Here is a 19,137-nt window from a genome sequence, read left to right as displayed (position 1 = left end):
CATGATATCAAATTGTTCCCCAAGAAGAAACATCCTCCTTATGTGCTTTTCCTATCATCAACACTTCCAGCCCAGTCAGCATCACAATAACCAGTCAGCATAGATCCAGATCCATGAGTATATAACATCTCTTAGTCACTGGTGCCATTGACATATTTCAGTATTCTATTCACTTGGTTTATGTGACTGACTTTTGGTTCAGCTTGATATCTAGCACAAACACCTACAACAAATGCAATGTCAGGTCTGCTTGCTGTGAGATATAGAAGACTACCTATCATGCTTTTGTATAGACTTTGATCTACACTGACACCATTTTCATCTTTGGAGATTTTCACATGTGTAGGAGCAGGTGTCCTTTTATGACTTGCATTCTCCATGCCAAACTTCTTAACAATGTTCTTGGCATATTTGCTTTGAGATAGAAAGATAGAATCTTCCATCTGCTTGACTTGTAGCCCAAGAAAGTAGGCCAGCTCTCCAACAAGGCTCATCTCAAACTCAGACTGCATTTGTCTAACAAAATGTTCAACCATCTGATCTGACATCCCACCAAACACAATGTCATCTACATATATTTGTGCCACCATGAGCTTCCCTCATTCATTCTTCACAAATAGGGTCTTGTCAATACCTCCTTTCCTATATCCATTATTAGTGAGGAACACTGTGAGTCTCTCATACCAAGCCCTAGGAGCTTGCTTCAACCCATAGAGGGCTTTCTTCAATCTGTACACATGCTTTGGAAGATTTGGATATGTGAATCCTTTAGGTTGTTCAACATATACTTCCTCATTTAAGAAGCCATTCAAGAAGGAACTTTTTACATCCATTTGGAACAGTTTGAATTTCAGAATACATGCCACTCCAAGCAATAATCTAATGGACTCAAGGCGAGCTACATGAGCAAATGTTTCATCAAAGTCCACTCCTTAAATTTGAGTATATCCTTGTGCTACTAATCTTGCTTTGTTTTTAGTAACAACCCATTGTTCATCAGATTTATTCTTATACACCCACTTTGTACCTATGACATTTACTCCTTCAGGTCTAGGAACCAGTTCCCATACTTCATTCCTCTTGAATTGACCTAACTCCTCCTGCATGGCATTGACCCAGAACTCATCAGTCAAGGCTTCCTTGACATTACTAGGTTCAATCTTGGACACAAAGCAACCATGTGAGATCACTTCCCTTGATCTAGTAGTGACCCCTTTATTTGGATCTCCTATAATGAGATCTTTGGGATGATCCTTCTGAACTCTGATGGAGGGTCCCTTGTTGATCTTGTCATCTTCAGGTTCAGCTTGAGGAGGTTCACTCTCCTTATTTTTGTCAGAGAAGTCAGTTGGGGAATCATTCAGAGATGTCTCGACATCGTCTGTGACATCAGTCAGTTGGTCATCAACCACAACATTGATAGATTCCATCATTACATTAGTTCTTGAATTAAAGACTCTGTATGCTCTGCTATTTGTTGAGTAGCCCAGAAATATTCCCTCATCACTTTTGGGATCCATCTTCCTTCTTTGTTCACGATCAGTCAAGATATAGAATTTACTACCAAATACACGAAAGTATTTGACTGTAGGTCTTCTTCCTTTCCAGACTTCATATAGGGTTGTAGGAGTCCCTTTCTTCAATGTCACTCTGTTGTGAACATAGCAGGTTGTGTTCATGGCTTCAGCCCAAAAATGGTAGGGCAATTTCTTAGCATGAATCATAGATCTGGCTGATTCTTGAAGAGTTCTATTTTTTCTTTCCACCACACCATTTTGCTGGGGAGTAATGGGAGATGAGAACTCATGATGAATTCCTTCTGAAGAACAAAATTCAGCAAATTTGTTGTTCTCAAATTCCTTCCCATGATCACTTCTAATTTTGATAACTGGACTTTCCTTTTCTCTTTGAAGTTTTAGACAAAGATCCTTGAAGACTTCAACAACATTAGATTTTTCTCTTATAAAATTGATCCAGGTGTATCTGGAGAAGTCATCCACTACTACATATGCATACTTCTTCCCACCAAGGCTTTCCACCTATATGGGTCCCATCAAATCCATATGGAGGAGTTCCAAAACTTTGGTAGTGGTGTCATGTCTAAGCTTCTGGTGTGACATCCTTATCTGTTTTCCAATCTGACATTCTCCACAGACTTTTCCTTCATCAATCTTCAAGTTGGGAATTCCTCTAACAGCTTCAACAGATATAATCCTCTTCATACCTTTAAGATGCAGATGACCCAATCTTTGATGCCATATCTTCACTTCTTCTTCTTTGGCCAAAGTACACATTGAAGAGTAACCAGTTTCTTGAGAACTCCACATGTAGCAATTGTCTTTAGACCTAACTCCTTTCATGATCACTTCCTTTTCTGTGTTAGTAATCAGACATTCAATTCTAGTGAAGTTTACATTTAGACCTTGGTCACACAATTGACTGATGCTTATTAGATTAGCAGTTAATCCCTTGACAAGTAGGACATTGTCAAGGTCAGGAACTCCAGGGAAATCAAGCTTACCAATCCCCTTGATTTCACCCTTTGCTCCATCACCAAAGGTTACATAACTTATGGCATGAGGATGAAGGCCAGTTAGCAGGTTTTTGTTTTCAGTCATGTGTCTGGAGCACCCACTGTCAAAATACCAATCTTCTTTGGCTGAAACTCTGAAGGAAATATGAGCTATCAAACTTGTAACATTAGTCCTAGGAACCCATTGCTTTTTATTGACAGGTCTGTGATGTTTGGGTCTAGGTAGATAATGAGCAGGTTGAGGGTAACCATACAACTTATAGCAGAAGGGTTTTATGTGGCCAAACTTCCCACAGTAATGACATCTCCATTTTTTATGTTTCCCTTTTTGTTGTCCTCATTTATGATGTTGTGACATGTGATGTGACATCGCAGGTTTGCTATCAATATGGCTGCACTTATGTTTGGATTTAGGTTTTCCACCAGTGTAACTGCGCTCAACCTTAAATTCATTGAACCCAATGCCAGATTTGTCTCCTGTTATTTGACCAGTCTGGAGAATCTTGTCTAAGGTGTCAGATCCATTGTTAAGAATTCTTACATACTTGGTCATCTCATCCAGTTTAGAATTCAAGAGTACAGCTTCAGTCTTCAACTTGGAGATGGTTTCCACATGTTCTGCCTTCTCATTCTCCAGCTGAGCTATAACTTTCTTCTGGCTTTCCACTTGTTTGCACACTTCTGCACTTCTGTGACACAACTCTCTGTAGGTAGTGGCCAGCTCTTCAAAGGTTACTTCATCATCACTCGAATCTTCATCAGAACCCCATCTTCTAGTTAAGGCACTCACAAGATTTGCAGCCTCTTCTGTTTCACTTTCATCATACCAAGTGGCAGTAAGACTCCTCCTCTGTTTCTTGAGGTAGGTCCTACATTCAGTTCTAATGTGATCATACCCATCACATTCATGGCACTGAACTCCTTTTCCTTCTTTGGGCTTTTCATCTGACCTTGTTCTTCTTCCACTATTGTTGGATTTACTGATGTCAGATGCGATGTTCCTGACATTGGCCCTAGATCTCACATCCATCTTTTTCACAAGTTTGTTGAACTGTCTTCCCAACATTGCTACATCATTTGCCAGATCTTCATCAATATCTTGACCACCTTCCTCATCTTCCCCTTCAGTGTTTGACATGAAGGCTATGCTCTTGGCTTTCTTTTCAGATCCATCACACATTCCCATCTCAAATGTTTGGAGGGATCCAATTAGCTCATCAACTCTCATATTTGAGATGTCTTGAGATTCTTCTATGGCTGTCACCTTCGTAGAAAATCTCTTAGGGAGTGACCTGAGTATTTTCCTTACTAACTTTTCATCTGACATCTTCTCTCCCAGAGCTCCTGAGGCATTAGCAATTTCAAGGATATTCATGTGAAATTCATGAATATTTTCATCTTTTTTCATCCTTAAATTTTCAAACTTGGTAGTGAGCAGCTGCAATCTAGACATCTTTACTTTAGAGGTGCCTTCATGAGTGGTCTTGAGGATGTCCCAAGCATCTTTAGCCACCTCATAGTTGTTTACCAATCTGAAGATATTCTTGTCTAGTCCATTGAATATAGCATTCAATGCTTTAGAATTTCCAAGGGCTAGATCACCCTCCTCCTTGGACCATTGTTCTTCAAGCTTCTTATCAGCATTAGCTTCTCCTTCCTTAGTAACTACTGGATGTTCCCAGCCTGTTAACACAACCTTCCAAGCCTTATTATCAAGAGATTTTAGAAAAGCTACCATTCGAGGTTTCCAATAGTCATAGTTAGATCCATCCAAAATTGGTGGCCTGTGAACAGATCCTTCATCTCTCTCCATAGTACCAGAAAGTATCGTCCCTAGATCTCACCCAGAACCAGAGCAGGATGCCTGCTCTGATACCAATTGAAATTATGGTATCAGATATGAGATGTCGAAGGTAATGTCACGACACTAATATCTGAATAATACAAACATGATAAAGATAAAGAACAATAATGCAAGAGACACAAGTAATTGTTAACCCAGTTCGGTGCAACTCACCTACGTCTGGGGGCTACCAAGCCAGGAAGGAAATCCACTAAATAGAATCAGTTCAAAGACTCTCAGTAAATTACACAAGTTACAGTCTTTTTCACCTAATCTCTACCCGTATGACTTCTACCTAAGAACTCTTAGATATGAGATCCCATCTCACTCCCTCTCAATCACACCAGTGATATTAAACAAGAATTACTTATGAAAAGAAGACACTCTTCAAAAACACACACTTGATCTTACTTATCAGCTTCAATCAAGTAGACACACACTCATGCTTAAAAGCTTTGAGTGACAAATTACAACTCAAAAGTCAGACCAATTCAATCATCTATGGATGAATTGAATGACTTACAATTCACACGACCACACAAGACTTGAACCCTTATTCTCTCTCAATATTTCGCTCTGTATTTCTTGTGTATCAAATCAGGTTTTCCATGTCCTTTTTATAGAAGCATTCAGCTGGGCTTGGACATCATAACACCCTAAAACTATTTTCCATTCAAATCTTCTTATGACAGTTGGTTAGATCTCTTTAGAAAATAAGTTAAATCACGTTGTAATCATTGATTGATAGCGTTTGCAATTAACTCATCAATCAAACATAGATTTCCATTAAAAGCGCAATCACATAACACATAACATTCAGACTGAATATTCTGTGTACAGATGTCATGACATCGGGTCTGACATCCTGGGACAATCCTGCATAATTCCATTTTAAATATCCAGCAGGTACATTATATCAGATGTCATGACATCGGGTATGACATCCTGAAACAATCCTGCATAATTATATTTTAAACCTCCAGCAGGTACAAAATATCTTATGTTAAGACATCATATGTAACATCTTGTGAACACTCTTTGTTTTACCAAAATTGTTGCCAACACTTAGAACCAACATAAATGACAAAAGTTAGACTATGGTACTCATAGATTATCATTCTATTGGTGCATACAAGCCGTATTCACCAAATGATGATAAACTAGTGATCAATCGAGATGTTTCTAGTAGATGAAAGAAAAGGATGAGATTGGAGTCAAGGATAAGTTTGGCAGGAGTTAGATACAGTCACAATTGTGTTTGAAAAAGACCAACAAACTGAAGTCCAAACCAATCGAAATAAAGAATCACCTGAGCAGAATGTCAGAAGATCGACTAGAGAAAGAAATAAGTTGACAAGGCTAGATGGATATGAGAGATTTCCATATCAAGCAGTCGATGTAGATGGAGACTTAATAGAAGAAGCAATGTTGATGGTTGAAGTAGAACCAATAAATTTGGATCAAGTTATGAATAATTTGAATTGGTTAGTAGCTATGAAAGAAGAACTCGGGGAAATTGAGAAGAACAAGATCTGGGAGCTTTTCCAAGAGTCAATCAAGAATCCAATTTATGTAAAGTTGGTTTATAAGATGAAACAAAGGCCAAATGGTGAATTTTCGAAGCATAAGGCAAGACTAGTGGTGAGATTTTTTTGTTGCAAAAACCTGGTATTGATTTCTACGAAGTGTATGCACCTATCACAAGGCTAGAGACAATCATAATTGTTATGTCGATGACATCTTACAAAGGGTGGAATATACATCAGTTGGATGTAAAATCAACATTTCTGAATGTAACTTTGGAAGAAGAAGTCTATGCCAGTTAACCACCAGGATTTGAAATCAAAGTGTAGGAGTCAACAGTATACAAATTGAGGAAGACTCTCTATGGTTTGAAGCAATCTCCAAGAGTTAGAATAAGAGAATATATAGTTTTCTGATCGAAGAAGGTTTCACAAAGTGTGTCTCTGAACATGAAGCGTATGTCAATGATACAAACAACGCTATTTGAATCATCATATGCATGTATGTAGATGATTTGTTGATTATACTTGCACATGAAGTCGAGATAAGAAGAGTCAAGTCGAAGATGATGCAAGAGTTTGAAATGTACGACCTATGGGATTTGTCATATTTCTTAGGGATGAAGTTCAAATACACATGTGAAGGAGTGTTCCTGCACCAAAAGAAGTATGCCTAAGATATCTTGAAGATGTTTAATATGAACAACTGTAATGCAACTGCTACACCAATAGAAACTATAACAAAGTTGAAGGAGACAAATGATAAATTTGTAAGTGTGGCACTGTACAAAAAAAATCATTAGATCCTTGAGGTATCTTTGCAATAGTAGGTCAGACATTTGTCAAAGTGTCAGATTGTTGAGTAGATTCATGGAGAAACCCCAAGAATGTCATCTCACTAAAGTTAATAGGGTGTTGAGATACATCAAAGGCACGATTGATCATGGTGTGTTAATGCCAAGGCAGAAGAAGACCAACACAAATTCAGAAGTATATGGCTACACTAATTCATATAGTACTATAGGCTATATATTCATGATCGAAGACGCTCCAGGCTCATGAAGCTCAAGGAAGCAAAGCATTACGGCTTTGTCATCTTGTGAAGCTGAGTAGATGGCGGTATCATATGTATTATGTAAAGCAACATGGCTATAGATGTTACTCGAAGAGCTCAAGATAATGAAACCTAAGAAAATGAAGTTATTTATCGACAACAAGCCAATTATCGACCTGGCGAATCATCTAGTGTGTCATGGTCGAAGTAAGCATATAGATAAGAGATATCATTTTAGGAGGGATCAAGCCAACAAAGCAAATCCTGAACTTGAGCATTTCAAGAAAGAATGACAACTAACTGACATACTCACCAAACCCCTGAAGAAAGTCAGGTTTGACGAGTTAAAGAGAACCATCGGGATGAGAAGTCTCAAGAACATGAACTAAGGGGTATGCTAGAAGTTGTAATTCGATGTTCTATTGAAAGGTAGTATTCGACAATGTCGAAATGTAATAGTTAGTCGAGGTGAAGGAGTCGGTTGTATTCGACAAAGTCGAATCATCATATATTTGTGTCAAAATATAACTTGTAGTTTTGTACTTTACATTTTGTATTTTTTGGACTTTTGTCGACTTGTATAGTTTTTTGGGCCTGAGTTTTAGTTGCGTATATAAAGGGCATATTATGTTGTATATCATATAGAACCACACTTAATACAAATCACAACTTTACAATTCAGTTTCACTCTTTTTTCTCTTTTCTTCTTCTCCCATCTTTCTTGAATACCTTGTGTCCCAACAAGAATATCTCAATATGCATATCTCACTTTTGTTTACTTCAATAACGAGAAACCCCATCTTCAATTTAGGTTCTCAGATATTACGCGTCTTGTCAATCTAAAATTAATACTAGAGAATCAGTACCCAAACAATCGAAAGAGTTGAGAAGCTCTATTATCGTTCACCCTTAATTGAAAACGAAGGAAATATACAATTCAACAAGGTTGAGCTAAAGACGGATGAAGATTTAACTGTTATGTGGAGTATATTTCACCACTACGAAACTAAATGCCCGATCAAGGTGGATGGTAAGATTGCGAGATCGACAAAAGATATTCTAAAGATGTTGAAACATTCTACTCGATGATGAAATGTATTGTTAGATTTACTTTGACGATTATCTATGTAATATTTTATTTTTAATATAGGTTTATAACAATGAATGGTGTTAATTTATCATTTGTTTTTGCATTTATTTCATTTCTACATTTTTTATTTTTGGTTTTTAAGCATAACAGTTTATGAAAATACATTTTTGAATTTTTTGAGATTTAAATGTGTCTGAAAATATATTTATGAAATTGAAAAACATTTTAAATTTTTCACAAAAATCTGGGACTAACCTTAAAATGAGAAAAATAACAAAATTTTATGACATCTAAAAACATAGCACATTGACTCATTATCACATAAATACAATACCCACAGCCATTTTAGTTTGATTTATTAACTCATTTTATTTTTTTATGACTAAATTGACAAAATACAAATAATAATAATAGAGAAAACTGTCAATCAATGACGATCATGCATCCCGTCAAATCAGACTGAAAATTTTAAAATACTAATATGACATGACGAAATGATATATTTTTATTGAATGACAGTGTAAAATTATTTTACACGGTCAATATATCACCATTAAACCTATAATAATATGAGTGAATTAATAAAGCCATGCAATTTGTTTATTGTATAAAACTAAGAAAAACAAATAATAGTTTTCTGTTTTGCAGCTAGCCATTGAATATTTTCTGTTTTGAGGCTCCAGTATATCGCATATGGGCCGGTTTCTGACTCTAATATGGCCCTAATCAAGCCCAGTCCGTTGTACACAAAAACAAAGGCCGTACGACAAAATTGAACCTGACGTGAATCGAACACGCAACCTTCTGATCTGGAGTCAGACGCGCTACCATTGCGCCACAGATCCAATTGTGTTTAATTTGTATCTTAATTTTACTAATCATCATCATTAATGAAAAAATACAGTATAACTATCATTTTCCCGCCAAACTCAACGAACCAAAATTTTCGTTCTCTCAATCTTGGAGAGAATCTTGAATTTTCGCCGGAAACCAATGGAAGAAAGTTTGGAATACATCGACATCAAACTTTCTCCGGCGAAGCTTCCGCTCGATCTTCCTCAAGATCCGCCGATGAAATCTCACCGCCGTCTCCGGCGACGAGGCGACACCTGGGTAGTTTCTGTGTTGGTAATAATCCACATAGGGTTTTTCATTACGACGATGCTTGTCAACGATTGCTTCACCAATTCTCACGGTGATTGCACTTTTCCATCTCTTGGAAGGTTATCGTTTCAGCTTCTCTCTGAAAATCCACTGTTAGGTCCTTCCATGTCCAAGTGAGTAGTTATCATGCTCTGCTCAAAGTGATTCTATAATTTCTATTCCGTTGAATTTGATTATCTGATTTTGGTTTCAGAGAATCAATTGAAGTATAATTGAAGTGAGATTGAACTACATTCAATGACTAATTTAGGTTTCAAAGCAATTACTTGAAGTAAAATTGAACTATATTCAATGAATAATTTAGGTTTCATAGCAATTGATTGAAGTATAATTGAAGTATATTCAATGTCTAGTTTAGGTTTCAAAGCAATTAATTGAAGTAAAATTGAATTTTGTTCATGTCTAGTTTAGGTTTCATGGCAATTAATTGAAGTAAAATTGAACTATATTTGATGTCTAATTTAGGTTTCAATGCCATTCTATACTGCAACGATAGATAATGTGGTGTTGTTAGTGTAGGTTGGATGAAATGGGAGCTCTTCGAAAGAACTTTTTGACGGAACGTCATCAAACTTGGCGTCTTTTCACGTTTCCATTTTTGCATGCTGGACTCTTTCATCTGGTTATCAATCTCTGCAGTGTTATCTATGTTGGAATTCGCCTCGAGCAGGAGTTTGGGCCACGTAATGTTTCTTTTCATTTGGGATTTTTATTTCACCTTACTATGAAACACTGACACTAACACATAACATAACATTGATTATATGCAAACACCATAATATTTTAAGAAATTTGAAGTGATTGAATGTAATTACATGTAACATGTTACTCTCAGGTCAGACATGTTTTTAATTAGAAGTGTTGGTGCTACCTAGAATCAATTGATTGAGGTGATGCAAATTTAATAAAATTATATAGAAATGCTTTCATGTTGATTTGGGTTTTTAATTAGAAGTGTTGGTTCTATGTAGAATCAATTGATTGAGGTGATGCATGCAAATTTAATAAAATTATATTGAAATGCTTTCATGTTGATTTGAGTTATTTTTCTTCTTATTTGCAGTAAGGGTTGGTATAATCTATATACTATCTGCTTTTGTGGGTGCCTTAATGGCTTCACTTTTTCTTCAAAGCATCCCTTCTGTTGGTTCTTCTGGTGCTTTATTTGGATTACTAGGAACATTGCTTTCAGAATTTGTTTGGAACTGGAAATTTCATATCAATAAGGTACTTCTTCTTAGTTTTCACCTCATTGCTGTTTCTCATTATTCTGCATGACTGATTTTTGATCAATTTTTTATTGGGTTGAATGCAGATTTCAAAAATAGCATCATTAGTCTTTGTTTTTGTGTGCAACTTCTTCCTTGGTTTTCTGCCATATGTAGACAATTTTTCAAGCATTGGAGGTTTTATATCAGGATTCCTTCTTGGAACTGTTCTTTTATTCACCCCTCAGCCCCAGCAAATAGCTCCAAATAAAGGAGATCGAATTGATTATGGTTTTAAAAGTTACATCAAGCTGAAGTTCAAGCAAAAGCTAGACAGACCAGTTACTAGAATTGTTTCTCTTATCCTCTTCACCCTGTTGTATGTTCCATTTACATTCTCTTGTTTTATTCTATTTAATTTGAGTTGTTAGCTGTCCCCTATCGCTTGCACTTTCCGGTATACGTGTAGTCATTTGATGAGGAACTTCTTTCTGTATATGCAGATTGGCTGGTTGTCTTCTTGGAGTTCTTTATGGAATCAACATCAACAGTTATTGCACATGGTGTCCATATGTTGACTGTATCCCTTTCACAAGCTGGCACTGCAAAGACAAAGAAACCTTTTGTGAGGTATACAGCTTACTTTTGGCATTTCTCAAATTTTAAATACCTAACAAAATTTATATCACTTGCTTTGGTGAGTTTGCAAGTTACAACTTCAAATGAACAATAACATAAACTAAAGGAAAAAAGGAAAACAAAATTGATTCTGCCTAAAATATTTGTCAAAATAGAAGTAGTAAAGATTGCAGTTTGTTGAATAATCCAAGTTTTAGATCAAGCTGACTTTTATAATATTAACATTCCAACAAAATTCAATTCAACTTGAACAGATTTTAATAAATTCAAATTTTACAATGGTGAGTAATGCTTATGCTGGTTAATATGTACTACAACTGCAGACAATGGTGAGTAATGCTCACTTGACGATGACATGTTTGGGGAATGGCAACTTTAAGGTCTATCATTACACCAACATATCTCGAGCAAGGATTAATGATTTGTGCTATATGATATGTTGATGAGACAGCTTGGTTGGATAATTCCTTTTGTCCAAATTATACAAGGTAATACTGACTAGGTAAAGATAGTTTCATACCTTACCAAATTGACATATTCTTTTTTTGAATATAAAGAAGTAGGAGCTTGATTAGAAACGTAGGGGGATGATCAGATACAATAGAGTTTGTGGAATTTTCCTTTTGATGTAAATACCACTAGGGTGTAACTTTTCAAGTTCTTGTGTAATAAATCCATTTCACTTCAAAAACTTGGTTTTTCTGACTTTTTGTCTTATTGTCATTTTCATCCATTTTTAAAACGTGACAGCTATTATGTGACACTTGGAACCACTTTTCAGTTCTGTTACTCCTACAACTCTAAGAATAAGCCTGCATAACATGTAACTGCATAATTACATGTGACTGCAACTATAATAAGCCAGTGACTTGTGAGTTGTTGAGTTGAGTATACATACACCCGCCGCCGCCGCCTAAACAATTAAAGGCTATATCAAGCCATGATGCTATAAAAAAGTGCATTGAAGACTAAAATTCCATTAGGGTGGGCCCTGAATTTGTATAGGTAATTAAAGTGTCAAAACCTTCGGATCAAGTTGTAGATCCGTTAAATAAATGGAGTAGGTTTGTACCTCATACTCTCTGCCAAACCAACCAAGCAGATCAACTCGAGTCAGAGCAGAGGATGAATGAAAAAAAAAAAAAAGAGAATGCTGCTTTAATTCTTTTTTGATAGTGGTGGACTATTATTATTTTTTTCTCTTTTGTTCTCGTCAATTGAAGTAATTAAATTTGAGCATTCTAACTAAATAAAGATACCTCTCTCAGTCAGATTTTAAACTTAATTTGTTAGTATTATGATAGACTAGTCCCTCAAATATTATAAAATGTGGGATACCTAGTACCTCATATGACTTTAATTAAAAATGGTTAAAAGAAATTTCTGCTGAAAATTTAAGTCTTTTTCTTTAGTCGTGGTACTGAGGCTAAGAAAACATACACGCTGGACAAATGTACCTTTAGCTAAAAAAAACATCAATATCCCGTCTCAAATTATAAGTGGTAATAGTCTTATCTCTCTTTCAATCAATGCAAATGGAGTAGTTCGTTGCTCCTCCGTCTCAGCTAATTGTCAAATTAAGTAGAAATCAACTCAATAAAAAACTTCAATTTAAAAAAAAAAGATTTTTATGAGGTAACATGTTTTTATTTAAAAAAACTTACAATTTTTTCTAAAAAAGTTTTAAATAAAATATTAATTAAATAATTTTTCATAAAATATTATTTTAGATATTTTATCATTGTATTATACTTTTTTTAGATATTAAAATTTCAAAATATTATTTAATTTCAAAAATATTTTAATAAATTTGAATAAATTTTTTTGAGACATTATTTAAAAAATTATTTGATTTTACTATATTTTATAATAATCTATAGTTTATTGGATATGAAAATTAATCTTTTAACTTATAGAAATAAATTAACATTATTAATATTTTGAAAAAAGTTTTCATAAAATTTATTTTTAAAATATAAAAAATAACTTTTTTTAAAGCTATAGAAAACGGGCCTATATCTATCACCTGAAGCACTTATCTTGTTAAAGGGCCAATTTTCAAGCAAGTAAAAAAATGAGATTTTGTTATGCCATCCCCTAGTTATATTTGACCACCCCTTATATTTTTACTTTTATTGATCAAAATGTTGTTCTCATTATTTATCTATTCTAAAATTATAATTGGTCACAATAATTCATTCTGATTGAAACTATAAATTTTGAAATATCTGATAGTGATAGCAGAAAATCCCCTACAATTTTTTTCGAAATTGATGAAAACATTGTATTTTTATCATATTTTTAAAAATTCAGTATGAATTTTTAAAAAACCGATGCCTTTATACCATATTTAAAAAAAATCCAATACTTTTTGAAGGAAAAATAATGATATTTTTTATCGGATTTTTTGAAAAATCCAAGAATCAACAAAATTTGTGGATTTTTTAGAAATTCCAGTATTACTGAATTTTTAGCCCAGTGTGCAAAACAATCTGATAGTTCAATTCATGATGCTTTATCTGAGCACTCCTGAGATGGATGGTTCCTTTACACGCAGTCAGGTTTTGTTCTAAGAAAATGCGAAAGCAGTCAGGTTTTGTATAAAATCCCTTATTTATCCCCTATTGATGTTTGATGCATTACATGAACGAGAAAGTCGTTATATTTCCATGACGAATTAACAAAACCGTTATACCCAATCCCTTGATGTATAACTCACTAATTTCTACTAGAGGTCTCCTATCCCTATTCAACCGACATAAGTGAAATTAGGCAATGCAATAGTACATTAACTCAAATGTCACTACTAGAGGTCTATTATCCCTATTCAACCAGTGTAAGTACAATAATTTCCCTAATTCAACACATAGATTAATGGTTAGTATTTCCTATGTGCCCATAATCAGAATAAAAAATTATCTCACATAAAAAATATTAAGCATATGAGACAATTAAATAGAGATATAACTTCAGTTATTCATGCAATGACAAATCAAACATATATCCCAATATGTTCCACATAAGTTCATCATACAAAACCTAACACAAAGAAGTTTAGCTACTCATAATGATACAAATAAATACCAAGCAATAAGATGAAGATTGCATATGAAAATCCTTGAAGAACTGACCTTTAATGGCTTCCAATGCTCTCAAAATCGTTCCCCTGGTGCTCTTTAACGGCACTTTTAGTCAAAATCGCAGAACCCTTGAAAATATGCCAAAAATTCCCTTATAAAGTTGTCAAATCAGTCCAGAAAGCGTCAAAAAAGGACCTATCATGCGCGTGATATCCTTCATCGCACGCGCGATGCTGACTATACATCACTATCACGCGCGCGATGTTGCACGTGATTATTCCAATAGCTGCACGTTTTGCTCATTTTTCCATCAGATTTTCACTAAGTCTTTATTTCTTCATACTTGATCATTTTTGCATATTCCTTTGGAATTTATTCTTCATTTTTGCTCATCTTTGACGTGTTTTTCTCTTTTTCTTCGAAAGATAACATGCAATGACATAGTGTCTTCACAACCCCAAACTTGAATGGTTGCTTGTCCTCAAGTAATTTTCCTACACTACAAATTCCAAACAGAAAAACAAGTTGCCACAATAACAAGTCAACATCACCATATGAACTATGTTTTACCTGACCACCATTCTAGATTTCAATTACAATCCGACAAATTCAGAAAACATCCTCAATCTTTGACAAATACTCAACCTGTCTCTCATCTCACCATGACTCACTCAATTGACAAGATAGTCTCTCAATCAACATGAAAAATAGTTTATACTGAGTTTGATCATATTCTTATAGAATTCGTCAAGGAAAACAAAATACACACACTTTAGGGCTTTTTCGGTTATAATTTGGCTTATTTTCGAGTATGACTTTTTTGGGAAAGTAGATTTAAACCTTTGAAGTTAGGTACCTAGTTCTCCTATTTTTATCATATCAACTCTTTTCTTGATTAACGGTACTAGAGATGTTTCTATTGCGATCCTTCATATTCATTTTGCATTCTTTTTCTCTTTTTTTGAAGAAGTTATTTGTAACTTCTTATTTTCTCAAAACTTTTGAATGTTTGACCGTTTTTTCTCTATTACCCCAACCCCAAACTTAAACCTTGCTCACTTCCAAGATAAAACCCAAACTTATTCTGTTTCATACAACTTTAGAACTAAAAATTTCTACCGAACTCCAAAGAGAGGGTGGAAAGATGTAGTCTTTCAAGTCCTATGGCTAATAAACAAGGCTAAGTCACCGAAAGAAGGGCTAAGCTCAAAGTGATTAGCAAAAGACTTTTCCTATTACTACATGGTGGTTTTAAAAAGGCTCAGAGTTCATAGAAAATAATTATGTTTGTGTGTGTAAATTAAACCAGACAAATTGAATCATAAATAGTTCAAACTTGATAAAGCAATAATGCATGGATACACTCGATAAAAGAAATAGTGAATAGTGGGAATAATTTGGCCCAAACCTTACTAGTTGAGGTATCTGAAGGTGTGAAGAATAGTTCTTCTTGTCCTTGGTTATAATTTTGATGAAGTCAAACACATCAACAAAAAGAAGAAGTCAAAGCTTGAAGACTAGCACAATCAAGTTCAAATTATCAGAAAGCTTTGAAAAATTAATGGAAGAATCAAGATGGTTGAATATGCATTACAATTTAAGTATATATATCTTAATTGCTCATAAAAATTATGCATATTCATCTTAAACCTTTCATGCATATTTTAAAATGATTTGAAACTAACCATTTTGTTTTTTTTTTTGTAAATTGTTGCATTTAAAACCGACGTAAAGGTACTAAAAAACCGCCACAATTTGCACCATTTACTCAAAAATGTAAAAATACTTTAATTTTTGAAAATGTGTCAGGTGTAACCGGTTACACATTCAAACTTTTTAATTTTTTAGTATAGTTTCAGGTGTAACCGATTACGCTCTTTTTGGTAACCAGTTACCATTGAAGCAGTGACATTGATTCACTTATTTTTTTGATGCAAATCGATTTTTGAAATGCCTTTTGAACCATGACATCTATTCATGCATTTGTACTCTTTTGGAAAGGTGTTAATGCACTATATATACCATGCATTTCAAAATTTGAAACTCATCTCTCTTTCATAACAATTCAAACTTATTACTCTCTCATTTTCAAAACAAGTACCCTGTAACTTAACATTTTTATTTGAAACTTACTGTATACATTTTTATTCATGTCTGAAAGTTTCAACACTATAATCATTGAGCACTTATGTTACGTATTGTAAATTGGCTACTTGATAGAGAAGATCAATACTAGGAATTGATATACATTTTTATACAACTTCAAACACTTGTAAAATTTCAGATTGTTGTGATTTCCTTGCTGTCCAGGATTGTTGGAAGCAAGAGAGTGAATAAGGGATGATTGTTCTCTTGTTTCACTTTGTAAATATCATAAGGGGATTGTCCTTATTGATTGTATTGCTTGTGTTATAAGATTGTAGGATAGGTCTTGGTGGAAGACTTGTACAAAGATCTGACATAATGGAAAATCTCTAACAGGGAGTGAGGGAACTGAAGTACTCTCGAATTATGAGGGGAACTAGGATATATCATTGTGTCCTTTACTTTATGTATTTACTTTTCAGCATATTTACTTTCATATCATTTCTGAAAAATAACAAAACCAGTACTAACACTTCAAATTGAGAAAAGTCCAATAAATCTAATTCACCCCCCTCTTAGAGAACACATATAACCTTACAATTGGTATAAGAGCAGGTTCAAGTAATCTACTCTTTTGATCCAGAATGGCATCCGTGAATACCGTGTTCAGAGATGGTAACAGAAATATCAGAAAGGAAGAGTCTTTCTACCATGACGTACGCTTCCTTGTTCAGAAAACTTTAAGAGCGTGAAATAGAACTTAAAAGATTAGAGCGGCATGAAATACAAGTAAAAGATTCAAAAGATGTTGTGTTAAACACAAAAGTCAAATTTCATGATAACAATCAAGAGGAGGAAACCACTGATGATGATGATGATGATGATCTTATTAAAAAGTTTGAAAAGTTCTTGAGAAAAGAAAGGAAAAAGGAGATCATTCACAAAGAAGCACCAATAAGGAGAGTTATATGTTTTGAATATGGAAAAAGGGACATGTTAAGAGTGAATGTCCCACACTTGAAAAGAAAGAAAAATTCAAAAACAAGAATCACAATAAGGAAAAGAAGGAATATGTAGAATGGGATGACAATGAAATACATTCATCTTCAGATGAAGATTATGCTTGCAAGGTATTGACTGTCTCACATCATTCAAGTGATGAAGAACATGAGTTTAGTGATTCTGAAACTGATGATATTCCATCTTATGATGAATTATAAAGTTTTTTTTCATGAATTACATGATGAACTTTTGAAAATTTCTAGAAAATGTTCAAGTCAAAAGAAAACTATTTTAAATCTAGAAAGTAAGGCTAATAACACTTAAGTGGAGTTAGACTTAATTAAAAATTCAACATGCAATGATTGTTCATCTCTTGAGTCTAAAATTGTTGAATTAAACAAAGAAATTATGAAATATGAAAATGAATTTAACAATGTAGAATTAAAGAAAGAACATGTTATAAATCATCATTAAAGATTTTATAATAAGAATCATATTTTTAGACCTACTTGTTTCCTTTGTAAAGCAAAAGGTCATACTACTAATGCTTGCTACATAATAAATTATGATATTCCTTTTAGTGAGTATATGTGGGTGAGGAAGGTATCTAACCCAAAAAGACCCAAAGAAAATTGAGTACCTAGATGTAACTAATTGTTTTGTAGGTACTTGAAGGTCATATGCAAGCATTGTCAAATCAAGGTTGATCCTTCAAGACATATGATCATATGATATGGTAGTCTCTAAAAGTTTCATTGATTGAAAATATATTTTCAAGAAGCATCAACATTGATATCAACTTTGACATCAAATTCTTGAAGGAGATAAATGTCTAATTTTGTGCTACTAATTTTCCATTATAAATATATATTTCCAATGTTATCACCTTGATTTGTACTTTATTCTACTTTGTCTTCTTTTTGATAATGTCAAAAGGGGGAGAAATAGTATGTATTGTATATATTCTTGTTCATAATTATTTAAGGGGAGAATTCCTTTAATTGCAAAAGCAAGGGGGAGATATACAAGATATAGGGAGATTCTAGTTGCTACTCAATATTTCAAAAACTCACATATTGTAGCAACTCTTTGATGAATAAGTTAAATTTCAAAGGATGGTTTGTCATCATCAAAAATGGGGAGAATGTGAAGAAGAGTTATTCTTGTACTTGGTTATAGTTTTAATGAAGGAAACTACATCAATAAAAAGAATAATTTAAAGCTTGAAGACTAGTGCAACAAGTTCAAATTATAAGAAAGCTTTGGAAAATTAATGGAAGAATCAAGATGGTTGAATATGCATTACAATTCATGTATATATATCTTAATTGTTTAGAAAAATCATGCATATTCATCTTAAATCTTTCATGCATCTTTTAAATAATTTTGAAACAAACCACTCTGTTTTTGGTACATTGTGGCATTTAAAACCGACTTAAAGTTACTAAAACCGACACAATTTTCACCATTTACTAAAAATTTATAAATACTTTAGTTTTTGAAAATGTTTCAGGTGTAACCGGTTACACCATTTCTGATAACCGGTTACACATTCGAAATTTTCAATTTTTGAGTACCATTTCAGGTGTAACTAGTTACGCTCTTTTTGGTAACCGGTTACCATTGAAGCAGTGGTAGTGGTTCACTTATTTTTTGATGCAAACGAATTTTTGAAATTCCTTTTGAACTATGACATCTATTCATGCATTTGTACTCTTTTGGAAAGGTGTTAAGACACTATATATACCATGCATTTCAGAATTTGAAACTCATATCTCTTTCATAGCAATTCAAACTTATTACTCTCTCGTTTTCAAAACAAGTGCCTTGTAACATAACTTTTTTGTTTGAAACTTACTGCATACATTTTCATTCATGTCTGAAAGTTTTAACACTATAATCGTTGAGCACTTGTG

The 19,137-nt window shown here is 33.9% G+C and overlaps 1 protein-coding gene and 1 non-coding gene across 2 annotated transcripts; one reads left to right on the top strand and one right to left on the bottom strand.

The window, feature by feature from the left end:
- Positions 1 to 8,816: 8,816 nt before the first annotated feature.
- On the bottom strand, positions 8,817 to 8,888 carry TRNAW-CCA (transfer RNA tryptophan (anticodon CCA)). Its single transcript has one exon. It is a non-coding gene; the product is annotated as a tRNA-Trp (tRNA).
- Positions 8,889 to 8,965: 77 nt separating this feature from the next.
- Positions 8,966 to 11,750, top strand: LOC127084156 (RHOMBOID-like protein 8). Its single transcript, XM_051024555.1, has 6 exons — positions 8,966 to 9,320; positions 9,727 to 9,890; positions 10,271 to 10,434; positions 10,523 to 10,794; positions 10,919 to 11,045; positions 11,378 to 11,750. The coding sequence occupies exons 1-6, from the start codon at positions 9,037 to 9,039 to the stop codon at positions 11,495 to 11,497; spliced, it is 1,131 nt and encodes a 376-aa protein (XP_050880512.1). The 5' UTR covers positions 8,966 to 9,036; the 3' UTR covers positions 11,498 to 11,750.
- Positions 11,751 to 19,137: the final 7,387 nt, after the last annotated feature.

This window comes from Lathyrus oleraceus, chromosome 5, assembly GCF_024323335.1.
Source record: "Lathyrus oleraceus cultivar Zhongwan6 chromosome 5, CAAS_Psat_ZW6_1.0, whole genome shotgun sequence".
NCBI classification, from domain to species: Eukaryota; Viridiplantae; Streptophyta; class Magnoliopsida; order Fabales; family Fabaceae; genus Lathyrus; species Lathyrus oleraceus.
This window is presented reverse-complemented; position numbering and strand designations above follow the sequence as displayed.